We start from the raw sequence: 15,182 nt of genomic DNA, 5'->3' as shown, positions 1-15,182 counted from the left end.
ATAAAACTGTTGGACTATAACCTGGTGTTGTAAGATTCCTTACATTTGTCTACCCCAGTCCGTCACCGGCATCTCCACCTCAAAAAACTGTAATAGGTTGGTCAAAATCTATTCAAAACTCTGCTGCCTGTACTCTAACCCGCAGCAAGTCCCGTTCACTCATCACCCCCATGCTCACTGACCTATATTGGCTCCTGGTCCACCAATGCCTCAATTTTAAAATTCTCCTCCTTGTGTTCAAATCCCTCCATGGCCTCACCCTTCCCTATCTCTGTAACCTCCATCAGCCCTACAACTCTCCAAGAATTTTTTTTTCATGCAATTCTGGCCTCTTGTGCATCCCTCACTCCCTTTGCCACGCCATAGGTTGCTGTGTCTTTTACTATCTCAATTGTAAACAATTTTACAACACCAAGTTATAGTCCAGCAATTTTATTTTGATAAAATTGCTGGACTATAACTTGGTGTTGTAAAATTGTTTACAATTGTCAACCCCAGTCCATCACCGGCATCTCCACATCATTTTACTATCTCAGCTCTAAGCTCTGGAAATTCCTCTCCACCTCTCTCCTTCTCGCTCTTCCTTTAAGACCCTCCTGAAAACCTACCTCTTTGACCAAGCTTTTAGTTACCTGTTTTAATATTTCCTTCTTTGGCTCGGTGTCAATTTTCATTTGATTATGCTCCTGTGAAGCGCCTTGGGCCGTTTTCTTATGTTAAAGGCACTATATAAATGTAAGGTTTTTTTTTGCCTCTCCCCCATGCATTGTAGTTTGTTAGTTAGGATTAATCATTATGTCAACGAATGAGGTGTGGACCTTTTGAGATGTTGTAATGGCAACAGTGAGAATGGAGTGTCCTGATATGTTTGTTTTTTTCTTCTACAGAAATCTGTACAAGGATTTTGTGGAGAGGCAGATGAATCATTGTCAACTCATCTTAGCAACATCAATATGCTTGGTTCAGAATATGGCAACCAGTGGGTTACATCGATGGTAAGTGTGGAGAATTACAATGGACAATATGATACCAACCGCCATCTTTATTGGCTGGATGACAGCTAACAGCTTAACAAACTTAATCCAACTCAGGATATGGGTATCACAGGTAAGGCTGGTAGTTATTGACCGTCCCTAGTTGCCCTTAAAAAGGTGGTGGTGGGCCGCCTTCTAGAACCACTGCATCCCTGTAGTGAAGGTGCTTCCATATGCTGTTAGGTTTATGGTGCGACTTGCTACAGTGCTGCAGTGCATTCTGTAGATAGTACACACTGCAACCATGTTATGCCAGTGGTGGAGTGAATGTTTAAGCTGATGGATGGAGTGCCGATCGAGCGGACAGCTTTGTCCTGGATGGTACTGAGCTTCTTGCGTGTTGCCCCCATCCAGGCAATGGAGAGTATTCCATCACACTCTTGATTTGTGGAGGTGTGCCACTTGCTGCAGAGCATCCAGCCTCTGACTTGCTCTAGTAGCCACAGCATTTATGTGGCTGGTTTAGTTGAGTTTCTGGTTAATAGTGACCCCAGGTTGTTGATGTTAGGGGATTTGGCAATGATAATGCTATTGAATGTCATGGGGAGGTAGTTGTGCTCTCCCTTGTTGGAGATGGTCACTATCTGGCATTTGTGTGGTGCGAATGTTACTTGCCAGTTCAGAAGAATGAGAGGGGATCTCATTGAAACATATAAAATTCTGACAGGGATAGACAGACTGGATGCATGGAGGATGTTTCCCCTGGCTGGGGGGGTCCAGAACGAGGGGTCACAGTCTCAGGATACGGGGTAGGACATTTAGAACTGAGATGAGGAGAAATTTCTTCACTCAGAGGGTGGTGAACCTGTGGAATTCTCTACCACAGAAGTCTGTGGAGGCCAAGTCACTGAATATAATTAAGGAGGAGCTAGATAGATTTCTAGACACAGAAGGCATCAAGGGGTATGGGGACAGAGCAGGAACATGGTATTGAGATAGAGGATCAGCCATGATCATATTGAATGACGGAGCAGGCTTGAAGGGCCGAATGGCCTACTCCTGCTCCTATTTTCTATGTTTCTGTGTTTGCCACTTATCAGCCCAAGCCTGGCTACTATCCAGGTTTTGCTGCATGTGGGCATGGACTGCTTCATTATCTGAGGAGTTGAACACCATGCAATCATTAGCGAACAGCCCCACTTCTGACCATGTGATGGAACGAAAGTCATTGATGAGGTAAGCAACGCTTGATAGCACTGTTGACAACTCCTTCCATAACTTTGCTGATTATTGAGAATAGGCTGATGAGGCAGTAATTTGCTGGATTGGATTTGTCCTGCTTTTTGTGGACAGGAGATACCTGGGCAATTTTCCACTTTGTCAGGTAGATGCCAGTGTTGTAGCTGTACTGGAACAGCTTGGCTAGAGGTGCGGCTAGTTCTGGAGCACTACAGCCGGGATGTTGTCCAGTTTTGCCAGTCTCCAGTGCACTCAGCCATGTCACATAGAGTGAATCGAATGGCTGAAAACTGGCATCTGGTCTGGTGGGACCTCAGGAGGAGACCGAGAAGAATCATCCACTTAGCACTTATATTGTAATCTGTCAGCCATGGCTCAGTGGGTAGATCTCTCACCTTTGAGGTTAGAAGGTTGTGGGTTCAAGTCCTGCTCCAGAGACTTGATCACAAAATCTAGGCTGACACTCCGGTGCAGTACTGAGGGAGTGCTGCAATGTTGGAGGTGCTGTCTTCTGGATGAGATGTTAAACTGAGGCCCTGTCTGCCCTCTCAGTTAGACGTAAAACATCCCAGGGCAATATTTATCCCTCAATCAACATCACCAAAACAAATTATCTGATCATTATCACATGCAGTTTATGGGACCTTGCTGTGTGCAAATTGGCTGTAGTGTTTCCTACATTAAAACACTTTTGTGAAAAAAAGTTCTTCATTGGCTGTCAATTGCTTTAGGACAGCCTGAGGTCGTGAAAGGGGCTTTATAAATTCTGGTCTTTTTTTCTAATAATGCACCAGCGGGCAATGATATCATACATTCATGCTGCATAGTTTTTGTAAATGATTGTTTATTGTTGGGTATCCAATAAAAAACACTTTCATTTTGTGAATAAGCTTTGCACTTTTTATTCTCCCCTTCCAGTTTTGTCCTCTTTTCTCTCCCTGTTTCTTATAAGCACTGAGGCATGCAGGTCTGTGCCTGGGTTCCTGACAGTAGTCATGATGCTTTCATACTGCGCCAGTCCTCAATACCCCCTTTGTACTCAGACCATCCGATGGCTGGCTTCTGGGGGACAAGAGCTATCCCCTCACCAACTGGCTCATGACCCCTGTCAGGAACCCAAGTACAGACATTGAACGCTGATATAATGAGAGCCATGCAGCAGCAAGGGTTCTGATTGAGCAGACCATTGGTGACCTGAAACAATGGTTCTGCTGTCTGGACAGCTCAGGAGGGGTCCTTCAGTACAGCGCAGAGCAAGTCTCAAGATTCATAATTGTGTGCTGCGTGCTCCCTTGCTACATAAAGGGGAGTTGCCTTGGTGCTGTCTGAGGAGGAAGAAATGGTGCAGGGAGATAAAGGGGATGAGCAATGGAAGGAAGCAGAAGAAGAGCATAGTGATAATCGGGGACTTCAATTATCCTAATATAGACTGGGAAAGTAACAGTGTAAAGGGCAAAGAGGGGGAGGAATTCCTGAAATGTGTATGAGAGAACTTTCTTGATCTGTATGTTTCCAGCCCACCAAGGAAGGAAGCAGTGCTGGAACTAGTTCTGGGGAATGAAGTGGAGCATGTTTCAGAGAGGAGAGAGCGTATGGGAAACAGTGATCACAATATCATTAGGTTTGGAGTAGTTATGGAAAAGGACAAGGAAAAATCAAATGTGAAACTACTCAACTAGAGGAGAGCTAATTTCAGTGAGTTGAAAAGGGATCTTGCCTAGGTGGATTGGAATCAAAGATTGGCAGGTAAAGCAGTAAATGAGCAATGGGAGACCTTCAAAGAGGAGATAGTTCGGGTACAGACTGGACACATTCCCACAAGGGGGAAAGGAAGGGCATCCAAAGCTGGAGCTTCCTGGATGACTAAAGATATATGGGGCTAAATTAGTTAACCCCCAAAACCGGGCACGGATCGTGATACTTCCTGCGCAGGCAGGAAGAGACATTTGTCTGGCCTGAGGACTTACCTGATAGCAGCGTTAAAAACCAGCCCTGATACGACGATTCAAGGAAATGCACACTTTCCACCAGCGGGGGGGAGGGGGCCCAATCTCTTAAAGGGAGGATGCCTCTTAAAATCTCTTAAAGGTAGCCTGTACCTGTTATTTGCTAAAAACAACAGTCTGCTGTCTGCACAGAGTCTGAATGGAGATCAGACATCACACACGTAAAACACAGATGCAGGTCCCGTCCCTATGTTTACAAACTGATGAGTTATGTTAAAATATTGAATAAAGGTTGCGCACTACTAAATCCCACATCCTCCAATCTGCATGCCAGACCTCACCAATCTGCTGATCTGAGTTTGTACCAAGCCTGCGAGAGTGCGTGCACCAAGGTTCACTGCTGATGCACGAGAGGCCTTGGTGCAAGAGGTGGACAGAAGAAGGGACGTCGTATATCCGCAGGTGGGGGGAGGTGCGGGTGGCAAGAGGCCCTCCAGACATATGCCCAAAAGGGAGTGGGAGGCAGCGGGGGACGAAGTCAATGCCAGGCGCACAGCACCACAAACATGGATGCAGTGCAGGAAGAAGTTTAATGGTTTGACATGAATGGTCAAGGTGAGTGAGGTCAACTGTCAAGTGGCGTCTCCTACCAACTGCACCACTAGCCGAATCCACTGCTCCACACACTAAACCCCCCCCCCCCCATCTCCCACCTACCACTTACCAACAACTCTTTCCATCAGTACTCAACTCTGCCAATCAGATGCTTCCTCTCACCCTTACGCATTGCCACTGTTGCAAGCCGCCAACCCACAACTCACAGGCCACACACACTGGCAGCTATTGAACCATGACAGGCATATCACCCAGACACACGTCCTGCTTTCTTGCAGGAGAAGGTGGCGCATAACAGGAGGCAGAAGGAGGCAGTGGCTTTTAGCCCCTCAAGCCTGTTCTGCCATTGAATGAGATCATGGTGGACCTGTGACCTCACTCCATATACCTGCCTTAGCCCCATATCCCTCAATACCCTTCATTCACAGAAATCTATCAATCTCAGATTTAGAATTCACAATTGAGCTAGCATTAGCTGCCATTTGCAAAATAGCGTTCCAAACTTCTCCCACCCTTTGCGTGTAGAAGCATTTCCTAATTTCACTCCTGCACGTCCTGGCTCTAAATGTTAGGCTATGTCCCTGCGTTCTAGTATTCTAGTATAGGAGACCTCCAAAAACAGTTACAAATGTCTCGGCAGCCAAAAGCAATAATCCAGCAATTAACCTGTAAATCCTGCATGGTCCCTTTAAATAGCGCTGGTTGGGGGTCCTCCAGGTACTCTAAGACATGTTCAGATGGTCGGGGTTAAGGCTGTGCGTTGAGTTGAGCGTTAAGTTCCAAAATGGTGCCTTTCACTTTAAATCAGCGTTGCACATTGATTGTATCCATTTTCTCCCCACTTTACATGCTGCTGGCGTTCGATATCTGCGCACGCGCTAAAACCTATACCACAATGGCATCACGCTAGAAACGAGCGTGCGCAGCCAAGGCACCATCTTGGCACTTCAAGAGGCCATGAAGCGCCGAAACAACAGGCGCTACACAGCCCAATTTCTAGCCCAGTGAGATTAAAATGACACAGAAAAATTAGGCTTATCATAAATATCAGGTACATAATTCAGGAGAGAATCAAGTTGAATACTGAAAGTACAGGGGAGAACTGATAAAGGAAATAAGAGCGGCAAAAAGCAGGTAACATGAAAGGGAACCCAAAAGTCTTTTATAAACATATAAATAGTAAAAGGGTAGTCAAAGGAAGAGTGGGTTCGATTAGGGACCAAATAGAAGATCTTCTTGTGGGGTCAGAGGACATGGCTGAGGTACTAAATTAATATTTTGCATCCATCTTCAGTAGAGAAGGGGATGTTACCATTGTAGCAGTAAAGGAGGAGGTAGCAGAAAAATTGGATGGGATAAAAATAGATAAAGAGGAGGTACTTAAAAGATTGGCAGTACTCAAAGTAGAAAAGTCACCCCGTCTAGATAGGATGCATCCTAGGTTACTGAGGGAAGTAAGGGTGGAAATTATGGAGGTTCTGGCCACAATCTTCCAATCCTCCTTAGATATGGAAGTAGTGCCAGAGGACTGGAAGATTGCAAATGTTATACCCCTGTTCAAAAAAACGGGAGAAGGATAAGCCCAGCAACTACAGGCGAGTGGAAACTTTTGGAGACAAAATTAATTGGCACTTGGAAAAATATGGGAACAGTCCCAGTTGTCTCTAAAATCCCACCCTTCCTCACATAATCCCTTAATCAGGTCTGTTAATGACCTGAAATAGCTAGATAAATACTGTTAAGTGGCACCCCGCTGGCTTTAATTGCCTGCAGGAGTCCCACATGCGTCGGCGCGTCTGTGGGGAACCAGGAAGTGGGCGGGTTGGAGCCGGGCTCCGGACCCGCTCCGGGATTCCCCGATTTTCGGAGCCCCCCCGCCAGGAATGCACCCGATAGCGGGTGCTAAAATGAAGCCCCTTAAATCCATGTCCTCTGGCTCTTGACCCTTCCGTCAATGTGAACAGTTTCTCTCTATCTACTCTGCCTAGACCCTTCATGATTTTGAATACCCCTATCAAATCTCCTCTCAACCTTCTCTGCTCTAAGGAGAACAACCCCAGCTTCTCCAGTCCATCCATGTAATTGAAGTCCTTCATCCCTGAACCATTCTAGTAAATCCTTTCTGCATCCTCTGTAAGGCCTTCACATCCTTTCGAAAGTGCAGTGTCCAGAATTGGACACAATACTCCAGATGTGGCCAAACCAGTGTTTTATAAAGTTTCATCATAACTTCCTTGCTTTTGTATTTTGTGCCCCTATTTATAAAGCCCAGGATCCCATATGCTTTTTAACCACTTTCTCAACCTGCCCTGCCACCTTCAAAGATTTGTGCACATATACTTCCAGACCTCTCTGTTTCTGTATCCCTTTTAGAATTGTACCCTTCAGTTTATATGGCCTCTCCTCGTTCTTCCTACCAAAATATATTACTTCACACTTTTATGCATTAAATTTCATCTGCCATGTGTCCACCCATTCCACCAGCCTGTCTATATCCTCTTGAAGTCTATCATTATCCTCCTCACTGTTCACTACCTTTTCAAGTTTTGTGTCATCTGCAAATTTGGAAATTGTGCCCCTTACACCCAAGTCCAAGTCATTAATAAATATCAAGAAAAGCAGAGGTCTTAGTGCTGATCCCTGGGGAACACCACTGTACACCTCCCTCCAGTCTGAAAAACAAACATTCACCACTACACTCTGTTTCCTGTCCTTAGCCAATTTCGTATTCATGCTGCCACTGCCCTTTTTATTCCATAGGTGTCAACTTTGATGACAAGCCTGTTATGCGGCACTTTATCAAACACCTTTTGAAAGTCCATATACACCGCATCAATCGCATTGCCCTCATCGACCTTCTCTGTTACCTCATTAAAAAAACTCAATCAAGTTATTTAAACACGATTTGCCTTTAACAAATCTATGCTGGCTTTCCCTAATCAATCCACACTTGTCCAAGTGACTATTACCTTTGTTCTGGATTATTGTTTCCCCACCACCAAGGTTAAACTGACTGGCCTGTAGTTGCTGGGTTTATCCTTACACCCTTTTTTTGAACAAGGGTGTAACATTTGAAATTCTCCAGTCCTGTCATCACCCCTGTACCTAAGGATGATTGGAAGATTATGGCCAGTACCACCGCAATTTCCACCCTTACTTCCCTCAGCAACCTAGGATGCATCCCATCCGGACAGGGGGACTTATCTATTTTAAGTATAGCCAGCCTTTCTGGTACCTCCTCTTTATAAATTTTTGCTCATTCAGTGTCTCAACTACCTCTTCTTTTACTGTTTCTTTGGCAGCATCTTCTTTCTTGGTAAAGACAGATGCAAAGTACTCATTTAGTACCTCAGCCATGCTCTCTGCCTTCATCATTAAATCTCCTTTTTGGTCCCTGATTGGTCTCACCCCTCCTCTTACTACCCATTTACTGTTTATATGCCCCATAGAAGACTTTTGGATTCCCTTTTATATTTGCCACCAGTCTATTTTCACACTCTCTCTTTGCCCCTCTTATTTTCTTTTTCATTTCCCCTCTGAACTTTTTATATTCAGCCTGGTTCTCACTTGTGTTATCAACCTGACATCTGTCATACGCCCCTTTTTTCTGTTTCATCTTACTCTCTATCTCTTTCGTCATCCAGGGAGCTCTGGCTTTAGTTGCCCTACCTTTCCCCCTCGTGGGAATATACCCAGACTATACCTGAACCATCTCCTCTTTAATGCCGTCCATTGTTCGATTACAGTTTTGCCTGCCAATCTTTGATTCCAGTTTACCCGGGCCAGATTCATTCTCAACCCACTGAAATGGACCCTCTTCCAATTGAGTTTTTACTCCAGATTGCTCCTTGTCCTTTTCCGTAACTAATCTTGCTTCACTTGGCCCATCTCATTCCCCAGAACCAGATTTAGCAATGCCTCCTTCCTTGTTGGGCTGGAAACGTACTGGTCAAGAAAGTTCTCCTGAGCACACTTCAAAAATTCCTCCCCCTCTTTGCCCTTTATACTATTACTATCCCAGTCTATATTAGGATAGTTGAAGTCCCCCATTATCACTACTCTATGGCTCTTGCACCTCTCTGTAATTTCCATGCAAAATTGCTCCTCTATAAGTGATCTTTGCAAAAGAAAATGGTACGTAATTGTGGTAGCAATAGCAAAAGCTTTTTCAGCTACGTCAGTAGTCACAAGACCATTAAAGATGGAATAGGGCCACTGAAAGACAGTCCAGGATAGATTCTGAGGCTATGGCAGAGCTGATAAATTATAATTTCACATCAATCTACAGTCCTGTGGAGGATGCTCAGTTTCCAGCTGTGGGATGTACTGTAGACAATAATATTATAAATATTAAAATAGATAAGGGTGTCATTTTGGATGTAATAGGAAATCTCAAATTAGATCGGACTGCAGGTTCAGATGACATCTACCCAAGCGTGCTATGTGAGCCCCTTGCCTGTTTCTTCAATAGCTCAATAGATTCCCTTGGATTGGAAAGTAGCTCATGTAATTCCGATTTTAATAAAAAGGGGACAAATCAGAGCCAGGGAACTATGGGACCATCAGTCTGACATCGATCATAGGGTAAATGCTGGAAGGGATCTTAAGAAATGCTCTTTATGATTACTAGGAAAGAAAAGGGACCATTAGAGTTTCTCAACTTGGCTTCTGGAAAAGAAGGGGTGTTAAATTGGGTGATGTAGCGCCAGTTGTTTCGGCACTACACGGCCTCTTCAACATCCAAGATGGTGTCTTGGATGCGCACACACGTTTCCAGAATGACATGCGCCGGATGCCATCTTGAGAGAGGAGTTAGCGCAGGTGCAGATAACGAACGCTGGAATCATGTAAAGTAGGGAGAAAATGGTTTCAATAAGTGTGCAAAGCTGATTTAAAGTGATAAACACCATTTTGGGATTTAACGCTGAACTCAACGCACAGTCTTAACCTCGACCATCTGAACGTGCCTTAGAGTGCCTGGAGGACCCTCCCACCGGCGCTATTTAAAGGGACCATGCAGGATTTACAGGTTAGTGGCTGGATTATTGCTTCTGGCTGCTGAGACATTTGTAACTATTTTTGGAGGTCTCCTACACTTGAATACTAGGACGCGGGGACATAGCCTAACATCCTCAATGATGGCGGAGTCCAGCACGTGAGTGCAAAAGACAAGGCTGAAGCGTTTGCAACCATCTTCAGCCAGAAGTGCTGAGTGGATGATCCATCTCGGCCTCCTCCCGATATCCCCACCATCACAGAAGCCAGTCTTCAGCCAATTCAATTTACTCCATGTATATCAAGAAGCAACTGAGTTTTTTTTTATTCGTTCATGGGATGTGGGCGTCGCTGGCGAGGCCGGCATTTATTGCCCATCCCTAATTGCCCTCGAGAAGGTGGTGGTGAGCCGCCTTCTTGAACCGCCGCAGTCCGTATAGTGAAGGTTCTCCCACAGTGCTGTTAGGAAGGGAGTTCCAGGATTTTGACCCAGCGACGATGAAGGAACGGCGATATATTTCCAAGTCGGGATGGTGTGTGACTTGGAGGGGAACGTGCAGGTGATGTTGTTCCCATGCTTTTGTCCTTCTAGGTGGTAGAGGTCGCGGGTTTGGGAGGTGCTGTCGAAGAAACCTTGGCGAGTTGCTGCAGTGTATCCTGTGGATGGTACACACTGCAGCCACAGTGCGCCGTTGCTGAAGGGAGTAAATGTTTAAGGTGGTGGATGGGGTGCCAATCAAGTGGGCTGCTTTGTCCTTGATGGTGTCGAGCTTCTTGAGTGTTGTTGGAGCTGCACTGATCCAGGCAAGTGGAGAGTATTCCATCACACTCCTAACTTGTGCCTTGTATATGGTGGAAAGGCTTTGGGGAGTCAGGAGGTGAGTCACTCGTCGCAGAATACCCAGCCTTTGACCTGCTCTTGTAGCCACTGGATACAGCAAAGGCTATGGGCCCCGACAACATCCCAGCTGTAGTGCTGAAGACTTGTGCTCCAGAACTAGCTGCGCCTCTAGCCAAGCTGTTACAGTACAGCTACAACACTGGCATCCACCCGACAATGTGGAAAATTGCCCAGGTATGTCCTGTCCACAAAAAGCAGGACAAATCCAATCCGGCCAATTACTGCCCCATCAGTCTACTCTCAATCATCAGCAACGTGATGGAAGGTGTCGTCGACAGTGCTATCAAGCGGCACTTACTCACCAATAACCTGCTCACCGATGCTCAGTTTGGGAGAACCTTGGTGCACGCACTCTCACAGGCCTGGTACCAATTCAGATCGGCAGATTGGTGAGGTCTGGTGTGCAGATTGGAAGATGTGGAATTTAGTCGTGTGCAACCTTTATTCAATGTTTTAACATAATTCTTCAGTGTGTAAACATAGGGATGGGACCTGCATCTGTGTTTTACGTGTGCGATGTCTGATCTCTGTTCAGTCTCTGTGCAGACAGTAGACTGTTATTTTCAGCAAATACCAGGTACCAGCTACCTTTAAGAGATTTCTAAGAAACATCCTCCCTTTAAGAGATTAAGCTCCCTCTGGTTTTGGAAAGTGCAAATTGCATTGATTCAACGTGCAAGGCCTGGAAAGGAACGCTGATTGCAGGTAAGTCCTCCGGTGGGCTGAAACTTGCGTCCTGGCTGCTCAGGGGCCATTGGGCGTGGGGTAATAGCACATCACGCTATCTACACCCAAAAACGGCCCCTGACCAATTTTTTTCCCACCAAGGTGTCTTACAAACTTGCTTGAGATTTTTGAAAAAGTTAATAGGGTTATGGATGAGGGTAATCCGGTTGACATTGTCGATCTGGATTTTCAGTTGGCCTTTGATAATGTACCTCTCATTAGGTTACTTTACAAGATAGAATCTTGTGGTATCAGTGGGAATTTGATACACTGGATTAGGAATTGTTTCCATTCCTGCAGGCAAAAAGTTGTAGTCAATGGTTGTGGATTAGCCTGGAGGCAGGTTATTCGTGGTGTCCCAAAGGGATCGGTGTTAGGCCCATTACTGTTCACTGTTTTCATTAACGACCTGAATAGTGGTGTTGGGGGTATGGTCAGCAAGTTTACAAATGATGCAAAAATTTGTGCGAGTATCAAGACTGAGAGGAGTACAGTCTTCTGCAAAAAAATTTAGATGCACTGGGCGGGATGGGCCAAACAATGGCAAATGGCATTTAACCGAGACAAATTAAGTGTGGTGACCAACACAGAATATACTTACCATTTACAGGGAACAATAGTGAAAGTGGTTGAGAGAGAAAAGGATCTAGGTGTTATTGTGCACAGATCACTCAAGGTTCACGACCAATGCAGAGAAGCCATAGCTAAAGCAAACAGGGTACTGAGTTGTATTAATGGAACCATTTAATACAAGACAAAGGACAACGTTCTGTCCTTATACAGAGCCTTTGGTTAGACCGCATCTAGACTCCATCTACAGTGTTCACTTTTGGTCCCCTCACATAGTGGGTGATGTAGTGGCCTTGGAATAGGTTCAGAAGAGAGCCACAAGAATGATTCCCACCTTAAAGAACCTTAGTTACAGATAACCTTGAAGAGCTGGGTCTATTTACTTTAGAGCAGCGTATACTTAGGAGCGACCTGATAGAGCTTTATAAAATAATGAAAGGGCTGGATTACATACCTATTGATAGATTATTTCAGTTTGATAGATTGGGGAGGATCAGGGGCCATGCATTTTAAACTACGCAAGAGTAGGAATAGGCTCGATGTTAAGTGCTTCTTCTTTTCTCAGAGAGTAGTGAATCTTTGGAATACGTTGCCAGCTTGTGTGGTGGGTGCTGACTCTCTGCAAGCTTTCAAAAGGGAGCTGGGCATGTTCTTGGCTGGGACAGAGATCGCATCTTAAAAAGGTAAGTGATTAAACAGTTGACATACACATGGTCAATGTGATCTCCTGGCCTGGTTTTGATTGCCTGATGGGATTGGAAAGAAATTTTCCAGATTTTTTCCCCTTTTTGACCCTGGGTTTCTTTTTCTGTTTTTTTGCCTTTCCCAGGAGATTACATGGCTGCTGGAGGGGGGGGGTGGGGGTGGGGGGGGTCGGAAGTGTTTAGTCTTGATGCTTCAGGCATCATGGTGTGGGGCAGGCTCATTGGATCAACTGGTCTTTTCCTGCCTGTCATTTTTGTATGTTCATACGTAACTTCTGAACATACTGCATGTTCCAGTATGTGTAACTTCTGTATTTGCGAGCTGATGTCTGCAAGAGTAAGGTCGAGTGATGGCTCCTATTGTGCAGTGCTGCCCTCTTCATATTCTTCTTCTGCTTCCTGAGGACTGAGTGGAACTTCTGAAGCTGAAACGGATAAAAGGGACACGAGTTAGCAGTTAGTGGCATGGGTAAGCAAAGACAGATGGTTGGCTTCTGAAAGCAGCAGCAATATGTCATGTATCATATGTAAGGATGGCATTTAAGTGAGAAGAGAACATAAGAACATAAGAAATTGGAGCAGGAGTAGGCCAATCGGCCCCTCGAGCCTGCTCCGCCATTCAATAAGATCATGGCTGATCTGATCCCAACCACAAATCTAAAGAACACAAGAAGTCGGAGCAGGACCCGGCCACATAGCCCCTGGGCCCTCTCCGCCACCCACAGGGCATTGACCGATCCGAACTCAGCTTCATGTCCAATTTCCTGCCCGCTCCCCATAACCCCTAATTCCCTTTACTTCTAGGAAACTGTCTATTTCTGTTTTAAATTTATTCAATGATGTAGCTTCCACAGCTTCCTGGGGCAGCAAATTCCACAGACCTACCACCCTCTGAGTGAAGAAGTTTCTCCTCATCTCAGTTTTGAAAGAGCAGCCCCTTATTCTAAGATTATGCCCCCTAGTTCTAGTTTCACCCATCTTTGGGAACATCCTTACTGCATCCACCCGATCAAGACCCTTCACAATCTTATATGTTTCAATAAGATCGCCTCTCATTCTTCTGAACTCCAATGAGTAGAGTCCCAATCTACTCAACCTCTCCTCATATGTCCGCCCCCTCATCCCCGGGATTAACCGAGTGAACCTTCTTTGTACTGCCTCGAGAGCAAGTATGTCTTTTCTTAAGTATGGAGACCAAAACTGTATGCAGTATTCCAGGTGCGGTCTCACCAATACCTTATATAACTGCAGCAATACCTCCTTGTTTTTATATTCTATCCCCCTAGCAATAAAAGCCAACATTCCGTTGGCTTTCTTGATCACCTGCTGCACCTGCATACCAACTTTTAAGGAGGGGAAGATGGTTTAAAACCTTGCAGGACTTCTTCTCCAGCCTCACCAGATGCCACACTCCTGACGCACCCCCTGTTCACGGTGTTCATCACCTAATCTTCAAGTGGGGACAACACATGGATGAAGTGTGGCCCTCCTCCTTGTGGCTGCTTGTTGTCCCCTGTTATTGCATGCGAACTTGCCCTGCAAGTAAGAAGGAATTGTATCAGTGTTAGAATAGTGAGAAATTTTGAGGATGTGCATGTGAGGATAGAATAGTGTTGCTGGTGTGTGAAAGATGGCAGAGGTGTGAGGAGGTGTAGGAAGTAATAGTGAGGAGAGTGGCAGTGGCAGAGTTTTGCAGTAGGAGCAGAAAGAGGTGGAGTGAAGTGCGCTGCAGTGATTGGAGGAGAATGCTGGTAATCGGGGGAGGGAAGGGTTGAGTGTTGGGGCAACAGGTAGATCAAGGCTAAGCAGAGGGTAATGAGAGATAGGAATTAGGAGGCTTACCTTAGCTATCCTTGTGAGATCATTAGACTTTTTTAGGCATTGCAGACATGCCTATGGCACTGATACTTCTGGCACTCATGCACTATGCTACCTCTGCCCACTTTGGTTGGGCAGCTTGCCTGGATATCTTCTTACTGCCTAGTGGATAGAACATCTCTCTCCTCCTGCCAACCTTCCCATTCCAAAACCTCCAATGCAAACTGGAGGGCCCTTGCAGCTTCTGCTGTGCTTTCCATTGTGTAGAATCTTCACTGACTGTTGCTTGCAGCCAGTGCACCTCCACTTTAAGAGATGTAAGTTGCCTTTAAATAGCATTAGTAACGTGCAAAATTGACTCCTCCGATTAGGCGAGCTGACAATAAAGAGCGCAAGTAGCGCTGGTCGCCCGCTTATTTTATTTAAATTAATGAGGGGACTAATTTGGGGCTGCCTTTGTGACCACATGATCAAGCGCGACGCCCATTCTGCGCACGAAAATGCGCTTACAACAATTTCTACCCCCTTGTCTCCAAAATTTAGGGTGACATCTGTAACATCTCTAGTAGACAGACATTAGAGTATCAAACAATCTATTAATTTACCCAGCCTCTTTGGATTTGTATGTTCCTTTTTCAGATTGCCCAGGAAACTAAAGGCTAGATTTTCCTTCAAATTATTGCCAGTTTTCAGT

General features: G+C 45.4%; 1 protein-coding gene across 1 annotated transcript in view; it reads left to right on the top strand.

Annotated features, from left to right (window-relative positions):
* Positions 1 to 15,182, top strand: part of LOC137320382 (mucin-5B-like) — a 119,780-nt gene that overhangs the window by 87,166 nt on the left and 17,432 nt on the right. Inside the window, exon 7 of the mRNA XM_067982082.1 lies at positions 888 to 995. Within this exon, the coding sequence (XP_067838183.1) occupies positions 888 to 995 (108 nt within the window). The remainder of the gene's footprint in view (positions 1 to 887; positions 996 to 15,182) is intronic.

The sequence above is a fragment of the Heptranchias perlo genome, chromosome 4 (assembly GCF_035084215.1).
Source record: "Heptranchias perlo isolate sHepPer1 chromosome 4, sHepPer1.hap1, whole genome shotgun sequence".
Classification (NCBI taxonomy): Eukaryota; Metazoa; Chordata; class Chondrichthyes; order Hexanchiformes; family Hexanchidae; genus Heptranchias; species Heptranchias perlo.
This window is presented reverse-complemented; position numbering and strand designations above follow the sequence as displayed.